Consider the following 17,280-nt stretch of genomic DNA (forward strand, 5'->3'; position numbering starts at 1 on the left):
TATTAATGTGTTGGATAGGTAGTTAAGAGGTTAAATTAAATCACTGCAGCCCATGGAAAGATGTTTGAAAGGGTCAAATACTACAATGGTTATTCATGTTCAGCTTGCTTTTCAGAGCTCCACTTCTTTGCAGCATGCCAACGCATGGCAGAGCAGCATGGGGTATTATTGCTTTGTAATCTGAAAGAATGAACATGGAAAACCATTAATGTTCAACCTACATGTGTTTATTTTCACTAGACTACAGTACTTCTTTCTTATTTTTCTCTTTTATTCTCTTTCCCTCTCCTTATTTCTATAATTGTACTGATACATATTTTTGAGATGTTTTTCCACTCTTTCTTTACTTCATCTTCTGGTTTTGTTGTGCGTTCTTCCATGTTTTCTCATTTTCCTGACCACCTTGTGTTGCCATCTCTTTTTATCCATTCATCTGCATGTCCGTCTTCCTTTGTTTTATTTTCCCTCTTCCCAAACTTCTTCCTTTTCACAGCATTGGAACACGGGAGATAGTCACCCAGAAGAACTTGAGTGGCTTGGTGCCCATCCGAGATTTCAGACTAGATCCCAGCCTTCTCTACTCTATTCCTTTATTAGCTCTCAGCCCCAATTTACTGATTGTGTGGCTGTTTCTGAGCATAGCATACCTGGTGGCCAGATTACGTTGCAAGTGAAGATAGAGTTCAAAAACAAAAAAGAAAAAAGAAAAAAAAAACCAACAAAACCCACAAAAAAACCAAAAAAGTGCTTGAATGTGTATTGCCACTTGGTACCTGCTGGACAAAGGAATGTGTCATAGCATTGTCTGCCAAGAATTATTATTATGCCTTACAATTTTACGTTTCTATTGTACTAAACTGTAAATATACATCAAATTATTTTATCAAAAAGAATTGTATTGAAACTTTAAATTATTGTTCTGCTTTCAGTGCTTGTAACATAATAGTCTGACATTGGCCTGTTACCTCGTTACTTTAGCCGGCCTGAAGATCTCTTACCAAATACAGTTTTGTGTTACTTGTTTCATGTATTCCAGAGAAAGGAACTCTGTCTGAAAAGAATTTGTATCTTTTTGTATATTTAAGGTGTATGCTAATCTTGCCTTTCATTTTTACGAGGTATGAAGAGAAAAATTTAAACATGGGTGGGGTTTATAAGAAATTGTAAGAAATTTATTTAAAGAAGCAACAAATTTATACCTTAATTTCAAAGCGTAATATCCAAATTACATTACTGAACAGTTTGTAGAACCATAGTCTTGTTCCTTTCTCATGGTTAAGTATATTCTAGTAGACTAGAAAATACTCAGAAAACAACTTGCAGTGTGCTGCATGCAGAATTATTTCATTCTATTTGTAGATCTGCAGTTTGCAATGTATTAAAGACATGAAGAGAATGACTTGTGGTTAGGAAGGGGATGTGACTGGCATTAGCCTGCTAATGAGCCATTATCTATTTTAGGTGCTCTGTTAGAGAATTTATTGTGAAATAGGGCCATTGTAGAAGTTAAAGATAATGGTCTTAAATTTTCAGGCAAGAAGAGGGAGGTATCAGTTAACTCCTTTAGTAGGTGGGTTTCAGGTTTTCCACTGGGCTTTATTTTAATTTCATTAGACTAAATATTACTGTTACTTCCATTTTTAAGCGTTGCACAGCTTTAATAAATTATGATGCTGATAGTGACTTAGTGATAAGCGAGTGATGGTAAGTTAACATTTATTTAAGTGGTGAGACTAAAGTGGCTTCCTAGTTTAGTCATGCAGAGTTAAGTGCAGATGAAATTTGATCATCATTTATACATAACATCAAACTAGGGGAGGCCTATTTAAATGGAAAGATTCTGTTAATGCTGTGGTCTGGCAGAGCTTTTCAATAGCAATAGCTGATAAAAAAAAATAAAAATACCTAACCTCATTTAATGTAGTTTGATAAATTCATAAAGGGTTTTACTTAGCTTGGTGCCTGAGATGACATTGGGCTTCTGAGGAGAACTAGTACTGTGATTTGTATTTTCTACTATTATTAACTTGCTCAATAAATATAGGTAGCTTTAGCTTTTATTATAAATTTTAATGGAATTGAGAGCTGCTGAGAGAAGTATGCTGAAATAAAAAACCAAAAAAGCACAGTTAGAAAAAAAAAAATCAGAATTAAATCCTAAATTTGGATTTAATTATTCTAACTAAAAAAAAAAAAATAAGTGTGTGTGGTTATATTTGTGTCTTCATGAAATCAGACTGTACAGTACACTATCTCTTAATATTTTTCCTCACTATTCTTCCAATTTTGTTTTAAAAAGGCAAACAAAAATAAAAAACAACAAAAAACAACAAAACAAACCACCACAAAGACATATATGTTTATATATCTATATCTATATATATATATAAAGCACGTATCCTATTTTTACTTGCAATGTTTCGGTACATCCTTACTGCTGTTGAGGTTTATCATGATATGGTGGTTTGGGACACATCCATGTGCTGTGCTGGTATCTGATGCTTCTGTGTCTCCATAGAAATCATCTGTTCTTTATGGTTAGCACTGGTTTGTTTGCTGTGGATGCCCCACTCAACATTTTTACAGAGTCAGGTTGGACTGTGGCCTTGATCTTGCAATGTGTGGAGTGTCCTGGGTTCAGTCTACCCAGATGTGAAAGTAGCTTTAGATTCACAGGGTATCCTGAGTTGGAAGGGATCCACAAGCATCAAGGATCAGATCCTGGCTTGGCACAGGACAGCCACAGGTGTCCCCCCATGTGCCTGAGAGCTCTGTCCAAACACTTGTTGCTCTCTGGCAGACTTGGGGCCATAAACACTTCCCTGGGCAGCCTGTTCCAGTGTCCAGCCACACCCTGGTGGCAGGCATATTCACTGAACTCCCTGAGAATAACAATACTTCATATTAAAGTATGAAGGTGCTGCTCATGATTACTACTAGGGTTGCAGTAAGACCACCTTAAAACAGTTTAGAATGAAAGCCCAGGCTTTTTGAAAACAATGTAGATTTTTTTCTTTTCTTCTTAAACTTTGATGGGGACAAGTTTGTTGGTTTTTTTTCACTTTTGGAGCCTGGCCTGTGCTTTTGTCAAGGCATTCAGATTTAAGATGCAGTAGTGCATCCTGCTTATGTGCTTCCAAGAGAAGGAAGACTACGTGAAATCTGGGAAATAAATCCTTGTCACTTATCTGCACCATGAGGGACACGTGCAATAACCAGATGCAGTGAAATGTGTTATGAAGAGAATGATTCACTTTGCAGTTAAAATGCTCACCTAGCATCACATATTTGCTAGTTAAACTTACTGCTTTTATTAGTAGTCTGAAGTATGATTTGTGCAAACTTTTGATGTATCTATTTGGCTGCAAGAGCCATCGGGGGAGTTTTGTGAAACACAAACCAGTGCCAGTGAAACAAGTGTCACCACAGATGATCCATTCTATAAACAGCAAGCACAGAATGTGCTCCAGAGACAAATTGCAAACTTAGTTAAACTGTTCCTTAAAAAAAAAAAAAAAAAAGAGAAGAGGCTGTATTTTATGAAGTTAAACTAGGTGTTACATACAGAATACAGTTACAGCCAGTTTCATGAACCAAAATTAGAAGAACGGTGAGGTCTGTAAGAGCATGAGAGCTTTCAAACTGAACCAGAATCCAAACCCTCCTTTTGAATCAGATGATCACAGCTTAACCTGGTAGATGCTGCAGCCATCTCCAAGGCAGGACTAATGTGATATTTCCACTGTAAGATGCTGTACTGTACACTTTGCCGTGAAGGTCTAGTATTCGTTGTTTAGGTTCCAGTCCTCAATCAGGGAAAGACATTCTCCTGCAAGCCTAAATTGATTTATAATATATATTTAAAAGATAGTGCTTCCTCTTTGTATGTCTGTTTTTTGGATATAATCAAAGGAACTCTGAATTAGATTTACAAGTGTAAAGAAGCCTTATAACTGGAGTAGTTTTCTATTGTAGCACAGAACCTCTTTGTAATGTGGGACAGTTGCACCAAAACATTGGGTGAAAATTAAATTCTGCACAGCTTTGTTTCTTTGGGGTGATGACTGTCAATGCAGCCAGTCTTTTTTGCACTGCTACTTCATGATTAGGAATTTTTTTTAGATTGTGTTGGTTTTCACGTCCATTTATGCATGCAGAGATAACTGGAAAGTCATACATTATTTTTGTATCAGCTCTAATCTTTAAGTAAGTACTTATAATACTGACATGCAGGGAATAATAAAATTACTTTGAAGTGCTTATAGACAGATCAGCAGGTTTTGGTTTTCAGCTTTATGTGTTAATAAACTAGCAGAACTGCTTTTAAGCAATCCCTTGGGATCCCTTGTGCAGTGGATGGCATGTGAGCTCCACAACAGTGTACCTTGAAATACATGAAACCGGCGTGAAAGAACCTTTTCAGTAGATGTGCTGCTGCTTTCTAGAAATGCAAAACTAGCAATCAGACATAGCTTGTGTCCATTCTGTGTGCTTCTTACCAGCATTGTATGATAAGTCATCTCTTTTAATATTTGCAGTGGCAAATTAATTAAACGCTCATTCAATATAACCAACTTTATTTTAATGCTATAAAATAACCAGTTCATTTCATCTTAGTTTAAGTCTTTTTTCTTTTTTTTTTTCCCTTTTACTGCTGTCATTTTTTGTGCTTGTTTTTTTTCCCCAGTGAGGGTTGTCGCCGAGAAAATACAATGAAGAATGTTGGATGTCGCAAGTATGCATTTAATTCCCTGCAACTGAAGGCTTTCCCAAAGTATTACAGGCCTCCAGAAGGAACTTATGGAAAAGTTGAAACATAAGCATACTATGTCCTTTAATTGCTGTTCCATTAAAACATGTGGATACACTCCAGATTAACACATGGTTTTGTCATCCAGAAGAGATAAATAACCTTTTTTGTACGTTTCGCTAGGTCATACAGAGCATGTTACCGAATTGGAATCTATAGTAACAATTATTCTGACACCTTAGCTTGAGAATAGTGTGATGACTCTCTGCCCGTTTCAGTAGCCTTCAGTGTATGTAAGATGAGCAGATATTGTGCTACTTAATTATTACCTATATGCAAATAGCTAGGTACCTCCTGGATGGGCAAGGACTCTAGGATCGGCATTTAGGCAGCTGTTTCCATAACATCTTTTTATACAGAGTTGATTTGAGATTGAGCTTTTCCTAAACTTTTTAAAACTGAGAGTAAAAGTCAAAACTTGTAAATAAAAAGGATCCTAGACAGTTTAGTAACTGTAGAACATTGTTACAATCAATAAAAGGGGGTTTAATGGGCAAAAAAAAATAATCAGCACAATAAGAGTCAGGAGAAAGAATTGTTTTACTGTATATAGGATGCCATCTTCATGTATGAAATTAACAATATATAGAAGGCCAGACATGTGAGGTGCAGTTTATAACTCTGTTCAAATAAAACAACTTCCTGTCATCTTTGGCAGGTAAGGCCTTGGGCACACAACTGATTTTAAAAAGTACTTCAGAAACATCATGATGCTTAACTATTAATGCCAGCAAACAGTTCCCCATGCCCTTCCCCACTCTAAGACAAGTGCAGCAAGCAAATAGCTGATGTTGCACATGACATTTTCAGTACATTCCATGGTGTTGTACATTAATTAATGCATTTTTACCCATGGTTTTTTTATATCACTCTGGATTGTAAGCATTAGTATCTCGGGGTGTTACATTATTTTGGTCAGCGTACGATTTTTCTGTGTCGGTTTTGTACATCATTACAAAAATGCTCAAAGTGCCCAGTGCATCCCCCTTGCTCCAAAATCCAAATTGGTTTCTGTTTACCTTTGCATTTCACCTGTTGAGAATCCTGGTGGGCCGAAGTGTGAGCGGTGTCAGGGTATTTCTGAGGAAGGTAGCAATGCCCTGTGATGACTGAGGGGAACTGCTCAGTGCTACTGCTTGTGCCTGAGAACCACGGGTGGGTTCTAGCTTATGACAAAGGTGGTCAGTTGGATAGCATTTGATAAAAAAAAGTTCAACAGATCTCCTCCAAAATAATCTCCCAAAGAATGCCTTCGAAGCTAAGATAGCATTTTAAAAAGCAGCTAAACATTCATTTCCAAATTTTAACAAGATCCAGTAATCTCTAGCTAGATTCATTCATTACACTGTCCTTTCCTTCTTGGTTTCTAAGAATCTAAGTTTTAGAATAGAAAAAAATCTGCCCATTTATTCTTGTGGGAGTAGCAACAGCCAGGTAAGTATATGGCTGTTTTCTGATTTCTTTCTCCCTCTCACTGATGTTTGTCTGTGCTGTCACTGCTCTATCAATCAGCCATGTTCATTCTGCTCCCATGTAGGTTTGGGGGTTACAGGTCCAGCAGTTTTTGCATTTTGCTTTTTGCAGTTTAACACTGAGCAGCATGTCACTAAGCCAGGTCAGAGAGTTCTGCTGAACTAGGCTGTTACCATTATTTCAGACTCTTTAGGATAACAAAACATGGAACTCTGTGCAAAAAAAAAATGCATTGTAGAACCTACCCCAGTCTGAACGAATCATCTACAGTAGAACAGTCCCTTGGAAATGTTACAAACCCTGTTTGACAATTAATAAATGTTGATTCTGTTTTATTTTTTGCTAATAAGTAAACAAATATATGATGAAAAAATTTTCAATGGGATCTCTTTAGACATGTTACTCCATTAGTTCTGCTCAGCCTTCAGTCCCTGGCCCATTATTAAATGCTACTTTATTTTTGTATAAACTATGCTCTTTATATCCCTCTGTTTTTATGAGTTGATAATTTTATTTTGTATATTTCAAACATGGTTAATTTTAAGTCCTGTATTGTTTCACTAAAAATCTTGCCATGTTCAGCTTCAGAAGGAAATAACAAATGTCTCTTGTAGCAATTAGCAGCACCACCCTCTTAGATGGTGGCCAACAATCGTTAGACCTGCTATAGAGCTTAGCAATCCTTTATTTATTTTGTATGGCAATGTAATCTGAAGAGGTTGCTGAATTTTGTCTGCGCGTGGCGGAGCCGCGGTGCCGCGCGGTTGTGCCCGGGGTGCTGAGCTGGCCCGGGCACGGCACTGCCGGGACGGGCACGGCTCCGGCTCCTCCCGAGGGCAGCACCGACTGCGAGGGCTCCAGCGGTTCCTCCAGAGAAAACTGTGATGTGTGAAATCCACATGGGACCCTCACAAGGGGGAAGGGAGCTTTTCTGTTGCACAGGAGAGGCGAATCTAAGGATTACTGTAAAATGAAGTTCTGTCTAATGTTCCTTTTTTGAGTACATTTTTTAAATTATAAAACATACAAAGGTAAAAGAAGAAAACTGTTGCCAAGTATGTTCTGTGTATGTTCTGTGAAAGTACCTACAGCACAGTTGCCTTTTTTTCATTTACACGTGTAAAATTATTGTATAATATGACACAGTTTTGTCCCAACACGACTGTATTTGCCAAGCTTTGTGCATTGAAATATTTTTATTTATTTGGTTTTGGGCAGTATTAATATATCATAAACATATGGCTACTGTTTTATATATTCTAGTTCATCCAATCCATGTATGCTGTAAATGTGCTAGTCTTTAGGATGAAAACCAATAAAGAACTGACAAGAATAACGATGGTTGCTTACTTTAATGCTTTTGTGCTAAGTGAAAATAAACACTTTCAGGCTCCTTGACTTTTGATACACTTTCATCTGTTGGAGAGCATATAAAGCCAAAAGTAGGGGGACATTTTACACAGATGTGCAAGTCAGGAAGTAGTTACTTCTAACCCCTGCTAGAGAACAGCTGCTACCAATTTTCCGTAGCTAAGTGAGGCACCAGCTTGTCCCACATGCTACACATTGTGCAGCAGCAGTTAAATAAAGAAGTGATATGAGGTATTTTTCTTCCTTAATTTTATCTGCTTTCTCTGAATATTCTGTAAGAGCTTCCTGAGTTTTCTTCTCGGTTCTTTCACTTTTCCTTCCGTTAGCAGAATTTTTCTCTGCTGCTTCCCATTATGCCAACTCATCCCTCCAGCAGCTTTAGCAGTTGGGCTGCTTTTCAACAGGGACAGGTTATCCTTGTTGATGGTCATTTTGATTTCAAATTAAATAAAGTTTATATAATAGTGTAATAGACAATAATTCAGAACATTCTGATTTCTGTAATTTACAAAGAATAGAACACAAAAATATAATTATGTTTCCACTGGGAGTTTGAGAGCTGCCAAACAGAATTTTCTTTGTGTGAAAGAGGGCTGAAGAGCATTGGTGGAGCTCACTGAATTAGTGAGCTTTTAGTTATATAAAAGGAAAAACAATAGAAGATAAAAGCCCACACTGCTTTCATTCAAAATGCAGAAGAAGAAGATGCTTGACAGGTAGGAATTCCTGAACTGCAAATGCAAAATGCATCTGCATATATGCACATATATATCTATATCTCCAGGTTTCAAAATTTCTAATTAGTGTTTAAAAAGTATCTACCAGTTATTAATCTTAATTTTAAAATGTGGGGTGTTTAAAAAATGGTTGAAAATCTGACATCTTTAAAAAGGCATTCTGGGCTGTCAGGAAGCATCACGTGTTTGCAGCTGGTGAATGTTTCCCTGTAAGGAGTGCTCCATTTGGCACCCTCAGTGACCGTGAGCCTGGGCTCCCTGTGCACCTGGGGCTGTGTGAAGGGCATTTCTGTGCCTGTGGGCTGTAAATGATCCCACGGGAGCTGCTGGGAGCAGCAATGACCATGTGCTTTGCTGTGGAGCAAAACTCCATCTCTTTCCCATGACTTTTGCTGCCCTTCAGGCAGGGCTTGAGGTGCTGGTGTCTGCATACAGGCACCAACAGCAATTCTGAAGGGATTACCTCGTGCCACAAATGTGCCTAAAGTCTGAAACGTGTACTGTGACAAAAGAGAGGAAATATTCACATATGAAACACGAAAAATGCATGAGAGAATAGAAAACCAAGAAGGGTACAACAAAAAATAGATAACCACTTGTTTAAACCAGAGAAAGTGTTCTCATCAGAAGAAACTGTACATCATTTTGGTGACCAAGGGTGAGCTTTTTCAGCCTTTTTCAGTTTGTGAATTCCTAAATATAACTAAGACTTGTCTCTTAGAAACTTTGGAACTATATATTGTTGCTGACTGCATGTGGGTTTGTTTAAACTAGCTCTTCCCAATGAACTACAAGACTTATGGGCAATGAAGGGGAAAACATAACAGTAATCTCTTTTTGTCACTTTGCTTTAAATGCCAGGCAAACTTTCTCTCCCAGTTCATGAAATGTTTTGCCCTTCACAATTCGGGATGGATGCAGTTTATCCATTTGTTCACAATGTGATTTGAAGAGGGGTAAGCAAGAAATGGGTAAATAACAGGAGTGACCAACATGGACAGCAGGGTCACCTGGGACCTTTCAGCCTGGACACCAGGAATGGCCATAACCCTGCTCACCCCAGGAAACTCCTGGAGGGTGGAGTTAGTAACACCAGGGCTGGGGCTTGGATCCCTGTATGGGCCATTCACGTAAGAGTTGGACTTAATAGTCCTCGTGGGTCCTTCTGACTCAGAATATTCTTGTGGTCCTGCATGGCAGACACACAGGGGAGATCACCATGGCCCAGCCAGGTGGGCCTACTCACCCTCTTCCACCCACAGCCACCTGCATATTCCCACCTATGCTGGGTGTCCTGGCCAGCCAGAGTGACACCACCGCAGTGGCCACTGCCTTCCTCTGGGGAGGGAGGGAGGGAGGGAGGGAGGCCTGGTGGTGTGGTGCTCACACACATCTTCAAACATTGCTCCTCATGGGCAAGAGCTGCTTGGTAGCATGGACCATCCCTTCTCCCAGATGTGCAGCATCTCTTGTGGAAATGTGCTGGTAATGTAGTATAATTTAATCTGGCAGGACTGAGAATCCTGTTGAAGTGTTTGTTAGATCCTGCACTTAAGTGGAACATCCTAAAGATCATACTCTGATGGCTGCTTATCTTTTAGTTTTCCATTGGCTCAGCATATTGGTGGCACCTGCAATTTCCATTTTGAAACAGAAGAAAGTTGATCTTTGTAGTTCCCAAAATAAGAGCAGTAAATCATGTTTACATGAAGGCAAGATAGATTTAAGTGCTCTTTGTATTTGTCTACAAATTCCCTAAATTGTAGCCGTGTCTCAAAATGCTGCTGTTAGCATACAGTACTGATTTGAGAAGTTCTGAAATGCAATATTGAAACAACTCCCTTTTTTTTAAGTACTTCAAGATGTTGATTGAATTGCCACCAACTGATGTTGGCATCAGGCAGATGATGGCACTAGAACCAAACATTAAAATCATTGAGACTACCTGCTGCTATAGAAATGCTCTGAAAATGTTGATAAAATGCCCTTCATGTTTTAGGTTTGTAACAAACATGAGGTGAACTTGCCTAGGTGTTTGAGGAACATCCATCAGGTCTGGAATATCTTCATTAGCTACAATAGGATACCGTCCTTCTGATGGGTTTTTCTGTATTTTTTTCTGACAGCAGAACTCTCTCATTTGGGGGTATTCCTGCCCCATTTTGTTCCTCTAACTGTGGTGTTTCATTCCGTGATTGCCACGTTGTATTTTGATCAAATTTCCCATGAGTGTGTCAGGACTTTCTTTCACAGCACACAAACTTTTATTTTTAATCAGCTTTAGTTTCGAGTATGAGCGAGTGGGTGTTCAAGTGGGTGTTCCCTTGAAATGCTGTGCCCGTACCCACAGCTTCAGGGTCTGTAGGCAAATGGCTGAAGAGGAGTCTGACTTTTCTCAGTTCCTTGTTATATTTAGAATTATGTCATGAAACTTCTGGTTCTTCAAAAAAGAGTGAACTTTCTGGTGTGTGGAAAATATGGCTTTACAATATTTATGTGGGATTAGTCTCTGGAAGGGGATTACTTTGGAACACCTATGTGAGATGGCTGATGGCAGGTGCAAGAATAAAGCTTATTAAGAAATATTAGCCAGTAGAGTGCTTATTAACTGAGGAAATGAGCAATATTTGTGTTTACTATGTGTATCTAGATTGGTCCCGTGTGGTACCATGGGCTGACTCAGCACACAAAACTCACCTTTCATCCTTGGCTGTGTGGATGGATCTGAGTTGCACACTCCAGATTTTGGCTCCGCTGCTGCCACCAGCAAAGCTTTGCAAGAACCACTTTGACTAAATCTACAAAGGACACTTGCAACCTATAACTTCCCCAACTTGTAGATGTCTTACTTGCCTGATGAGCTTCCTAAGGCTTTCTATGTTAAGAATTGCTAATGAGAAGTTCGTCAGTGAGATTCACCTCAGCCTGGGCTTCCTTCTCTCACCCCAGTGCTGGGAATAAAGACAGGGATTTGTACCTCTGGCCTTGCTGGCACAGCTGCAGCCTTACCCCAGCCACATTTGACACACCTGGTTGAAAAACACAGCTTGTGGACAAGGTCCTCGAGAGCTGCCTGTTCCCTGCTCTTGGATGCTCTGCAGTCCTCAGGAATCCATCACCAGCAGGTACCGTCCTTCCCCTCCAAATCTTGTTGCAGCTTCACTGCATCAGCTGTTGCCCAGGGTGCTGGAAACGGAGGTGTTCTTTTTCTGTTCTTTGCTTCTCTCCCTTTTCCTCAGTCATACTCAGAAAGCAGCTCCAAAAGCACCAGGTGGCTTTTCAGTAAGGCAGTGAAGTGCTGCTGATTTAGGTTCTGAAAAACCAGTGGGAATTTCACTGAGTGGAGGGATGGGAAAGTGACTTTGCCAGGAGAGATTTTCAGTAAGGCAGGCAGGATGAGTGCCATGGGGAATTTCCAGGGACAAATGCTTTCTTGGGGTGAATTTATGCTAGGTTAACTACCTGTTTCTCAAAGTTTGGGGTGAAAGCAAGAAGCAGCCTCTTGTTTGTAATTCTTTGGCCCAAATGTTCCCTCCGTGAACATTTCATTTCGTGAGCAATGCTGGTCTTCTGGTGAGACTACCCAGGGGCCAGAAAACCTCTCATTTTCTGGGTCCTGCTTGAACAGAAGTGAGAATTACTTAATTAAACAGGGAGTTAATATGTAGGATTCTGCAACCAAATAGATTCAAGATTTATCAACCTGAATTAGAAACTTCAAAATATCTGCACTTTGTGATAGGAAAACCCAGCCCAATCTCATGTCCTGTCTTGACAGTGGCTTCTACCTTATATCTGTGGAAGGGTAAACATAGCATGGAATTTCCACATACATTTGCACAATTTTTTAAAAATTATTTGCATTTTTGGAAGTGTGTTGGTGAGAAGTGTTAGCTCTGAGTTGATTTATTTATTGCCATTATGGTGCTTTCCATCGTGTCAGTTCATCTCTACTTCCCCTTCTCTGAGTATTCACTTCTTTATTTCTTCTTGGGCTCTCACCATTTGAGTCCTCTGAAGGAGAGGATTTGGATGTTTATGCAGATGGGGCATAGAATACTTGACCTAACTTCTGAGTTTGTTGTGGGAGTAGTTAACCAGAAAGATGATGGCATTGATATACTGTAGCTGTTTTGTTTGTTGGGGTTTTTTGTTATTACTGATTTTTATTTTATTGATACATTCCTGTCTACTGTCAGGCTATGGACATAGATATCAGCAATATCTAACAGCAGTCACTGTTCTTGTTTTCATATTATTAACAAGAGTGATAGCTGTTTTGAGAATACAAAACTGGTGAATAGTGTTACTAAAAAGGTGGGGAAATAATTTTGTGTGGTGACCAGATATGGAAAAAGAGATACTGAACACACCTGTGTAGAAGAGGAAAGAAAAAAAGTTGTTCCTTTTAGATAGTTTGATGAAAGAAATATCAGAATAAATACAGGAAATAAATAGTTTGATTGCATTAGGCTTCTCTGGCATGTTGTGATACTATGCTTGAAGAGAAGTTAAAAAAAAAACAGGAAAAAAAACAATGACTGGTGTGACTGGGTTTTGCCCTGGTTTGTGGACTTTCCCTACTGAACTACAAGAACTTTCCAATTCCTCTTCCTTTAGGACTCGTGGCACACCACTGCTGAGGAATGGTAGCTGTGTAGCCTGACAGTGGGGAAAGGAGTGTTGATTTTCCCAATGCACAACTAACTAAGGCAAAATGCTACTACTAAAGCCAAAATATTTTTTTAAATGTGTCAGGAAAAGCCTTAGAAGAAATCAAAGCCACTGGCACTGCTGTGGTGTTCAGATTGCTCTTTGCAGCCACAGAGGGGGGCTGTTGATCTAACACTGGAACTCTCATTCTTCACTCTGCAAAGGGAGGAAACTGCATTACTCAAATTTACTATGGGGAAGAGTTTTCCATTGTGCTGATTTAATCAGAGTTCCTAAAAGCCTTTTCTTCCCCAAGAGTTATTATTGCTGTATAGACCAAATCAGTCTTTTCCCAAGGAGGATCCATTAAATTACAAAGGACAAATACTGTCCATTTTCTGAAGCTCTCTCATGCTGAACCTGCTGACTTGAGCAATATTCAGTATTTATTGTTCTAATAACTGCACCATATGGATTTTTGCATGCACTGGATCAATGCAAGGGCACTAAGTCAGCTCACAATGCACCTCATTCTCATTCCACACACCTGGAACTGTATGGAACCTGAACTCACAGCCAGTGCCCAGCTCCCACATTTTCACATCTGAAATTAATTTCCACATAAGCATGGGATATTCTGTGTGCTGACAGCTGTAGTGTGGATTTTTGCTTTCTGTTTGAGCTGTGATGCGTTTCCCATTTGGAGCATTTCTTTAAAATGTAGAGTTCAGGTGCTTCAAAGAAAGGACAATCTTTAACAGAAACAGAACCATAGAACAATTTATGTTGGAAAAGACCTCTCAGATCATCAGGTCCAACTGCTGACCCAGCACTGCCAAGTCCATCACTAAACTATGTCCCCAAGTGCAACTCCTATTTTAAACACCTCCAAGGATGGTGACTCCACCAGTTCCCTGAGCAGCCTGTTCCAATACTTGACAACTTGTCTTGAAAAAGTTTTTTCTAATAGCCAATCTAAACCTCTTTTTTTTCCCATACTCCCTTCCTCACATGCACATGAAATCCGATTTTTTCACTAACTTGTTAAATTCTGCTGAACTGTTTTATTCCTTGTGTGCCTCCCTATTATTTCAAAGCATAAATATAATGTTTTCTGCCTTTGCACAGTTTAACTGAAGAGTTAAGATACTGTTGATGTGTTCTTAAGATCTGTTGATTTTTACCCCACCCCTCCCTTGAACTGGAGATCCAGTCCTCAGCCACAGAACGGAATTTGGCAAGTGGGGCAAAATTTGGCAGCTTTGGCAATTAGACCTGCATTGGAAGCTCATAGGAATAAACTTTCAGTTTGGGATAAGATATAAATGAATATTCCTTAAAATTACTGTTGTCCCGAAAGATTTCTAGCACATCAGGAATTCCCCTGTGAGCTGTAAGCTGAGTCATACCCATTTCATGAAGAATGTTGTGTAGTTTTTAGGGACCTGCTTCATTCTTTTTTGTCACTCTTCAGCGTTGTCAGGATTTTTCTGGTAATTAACTGACTGATAAGGACAGGCTAGAGCAGGAAGGTGGGTGATGGAAAGCCAAAGGGGCTACAAGTACTTCCCACTTCCAGGAAGCCAACAATAGCCACTGAAGGAGCATTTCAGTCTCTCCTCTGATTCCAGTCTCTATATACTAACTTCTTGACAGGCAGTGGGCCATCCTCATTGGCTTCTCTTGTGTCCTACATTGCCATAAAGCAGGTTAATGTCCTCTCTCCAGTGAGCAGTGTCTTCCCTGACAGGAACTCCAGAGTGGGCCAGGAATTGATACTGGATGAGGCAGAAGCTTTTCCAGGTGCTGCTTTCCTGGTACTTGTTTCCCAGCAAGATTCTTGTAACTAAGCTGAAACTGAAGTGATTTCATCCTGCCATGGACTTATACTAAGAACATTCAGGAAACTTTCCGGAACAGCTAAGTGGATTTGGTTTGGGGCTGTCTTTGTGTTGTTTTTTTTCTTTTCTTTTGGGAATATTTTATCAGTCCCTTAACTATAAAATGGTCAGCCTGTATCTATTTAATTCTCTTTCCACCCACCCCCACCCCCTTGGTGCCCTCCCCAGCCAATACCTTTTCTCTCTCTCATGGATGCTACACTCCAGATGCTCTGGCTTGTTTAGGGCAAGTAATTGAGCTGTGATTTTTCACAGCTTGCAAGAGAGTCCCATGTGAAGCTTGTTACCGCAGTGTGAGAACATCCCACTCACTTCCTGCTGTCACTCAAGGACTGCTTGAGTTTATCTGGTAAAACTTCAGGAGAGTGTGCCTCCTGAAGATCCCACTTTTCCCAGTGCTAATGACACTCTGACTCAAACATTTGCACAACAGGCAAATAGAGAGTGAATTTTCAGATTTTCAGTTTTCAGATACAGGGACCTTTCTGGAGGACTACTATTTGAGATCCCAGCTTGACAGAAACACCTCAAGGGGATTTTCTTAGAAATAAATTGACATATAAAGATTGACATATAATAGTTGACGCTTCCTTCTTCTTTCTGCACTTCTCTTGGTACAATTTAATCTGCTGTTTAAGATCAACTGATCCAACTGATATCCTTGGATCTGATATCTCAGCAGCTAACTTTATAAAATTCATGAAATAAAATAAATTAAAATAAAATAAAATTTAATAAAATAAAATTTGTTCAGGACAGTCCTCAGGTTCCATATCTATATATCTCTATATATATGTCTATATATACCCACATTAAAAAGCTCATGCCCTGCTTGCTGCTGGATTACACAGCATGAAGCAGCATATTAGTAGAAGCAAGCATGGTTAGAAGTTGTGTTCAGTTGCTGAGGAGTGTGCTGATCCAGTCATCTTGAAGGCTGCTTTAGCATGTATGTGACTAAATCATCAGCTGAACATAAAGTCCATCAGTGAATGGCACTGGACAAAAAACAGGTACTGGGTAAAAGATTCAGTTTTGAAGCAGAACCTGTTTAACACAAGGTGACTGGATGCTCTTCCAGTAGCACCAGCCATACAGTAGAAGCTGGGTTATTTTCAAACCCTCTTCTAACAAACTGACTCATTGAGAGCAGCTGTCATAGTTTCATAAGGCCAGAACACCAGAGGCTCAGAAAACTTGCCCATAATTAAAGGTTGGGAAAACAGACAAAGCCCAGTTGAAGCTGTATTTAGTGTTAAAACACGTGGGTGAAACAGTGTCAGTCGAAGATAGCTTCATACTTTGTGTACTCCTCTTTTTACCTCTCATTCAGTCAGGCACAGCTCATCGTCAGCTGAAGTGCAGAGCACAGCTTCTGTAGTTTCACCACTGTGCTCCAGTGCTGGAAATCTGCTGTTCACTCACATTCTCATCCTACCTTGCCCTGGAGCTTCACCCAGTTCCAGGTTTCCCACACAGGCCAATGGCCCAGCCACATCCTGCACTGCTGCTGACAGAGCTGTGGCCAGGGCTGGGCCCAGCATGTCAGCATCTGTGAAATAAACAGCTGCTGGCTCTTGATTGGAACAGTGTATCCTGTTCTGACAGGGCCTTACACTTCAATGAAGCATCTAATGCCTTTCAAGGGCTTTTGGAAATAGAGCTCACGATAATGAAACTGATTTTACATGTTAGGGCCATACTTCCTACCTCAGATTTCCTGATTTTAGTAACAGGCCAGAAACTTTTTAGGCTTTTTAGTCTATTTCTTAGCACTGGCAGAGCAGAAATGCCCTTTAGGAGCACCAAACTAATTGCTAAAATGAATGGTAATTGTTTCTTGTTTCTTTTCCTTGCTGGGAACCTTGCACTCCCGGTAGTTTCCAGATCTGGACGAGCAGAGCTGACTCATGGCAGTTTGGCTCTGATTCTATTCCAAAGAAATGTTTTAAATTATCCGAAGGGCTGTGAGCTCCACGGTTTCCAGGACAGCCTGTCTTTGAGCACTTGAAGATGTTTTTTCCTCTGGTCTTTTTTCTCTGGACAGAACTTCCCTTGTGTGTGTGCTTCAGTCTTTTTCATGCTGTCTTTGCACAGTCACCTTGCTGCCCAGCTTCTGACCTCCCATTTCCCCACGCTGTGCTTGTCCTCCCAGCACACTGCAATGTTTTCAACCCCATCTAGATTTTTATGCAAGACTGCACATGCTTTATCAAAATCTCATGCCTTTTTATTTTTACCTCATCATAGGAGGTCTGTCCTCTTCACAATTCTGTGATGCTTCTCTCTCATTACCACCTCACCTTCTGCTAAAGAGACTTTTCACTGCATGTCG

At 39.8% G+C, this 17,280-nt stretch overlaps 1 protein-coding gene across 17 annotated transcripts in view; it reads left to right on the forward strand.

Annotated features, from left to right (window-relative positions):
• INPP4A (inositol polyphosphate-4-phosphatase type I A) overlaps positions 1-7,616 on the forward strand; it is a 79,417-nt gene extending 71,801 nt beyond the window's left edge. For 10 of the 17 annotated variants that reach the window (XM_033513557.1, XM_015623167.3, XM_015623228.3 and 7 more), the window contains one exon: positions 494-5,385. In XM_033513557.1, coding sequence (XP_033369448.1) covers positions 494-674 — 181 coding nt within the window. In that variant the 3' untranslated portion in view covers positions 675-5,385. Of the gene's footprint in view, positions 1-493 lie in introns of all 17 variants that reach the window. The other 7 variants (XM_015623194.3, XM_015623202.3, XM_015623212.3 and 4 more) reach the window with 1 other exon arrangement.
• The last annotated feature ends 9,664 nt before the right edge of the window (positions 7,617-17,280 follow it).

This window comes from Parus major, chromosome 1, assembly GCF_001522545.3.
Source record: "Parus major isolate Abel chromosome 1, Parus_major1.1, whole genome shotgun sequence".
NCBI classification, from domain to species: Eukaryota; Metazoa; Chordata; class Aves; order Passeriformes; family Paridae; genus Parus; species Parus major.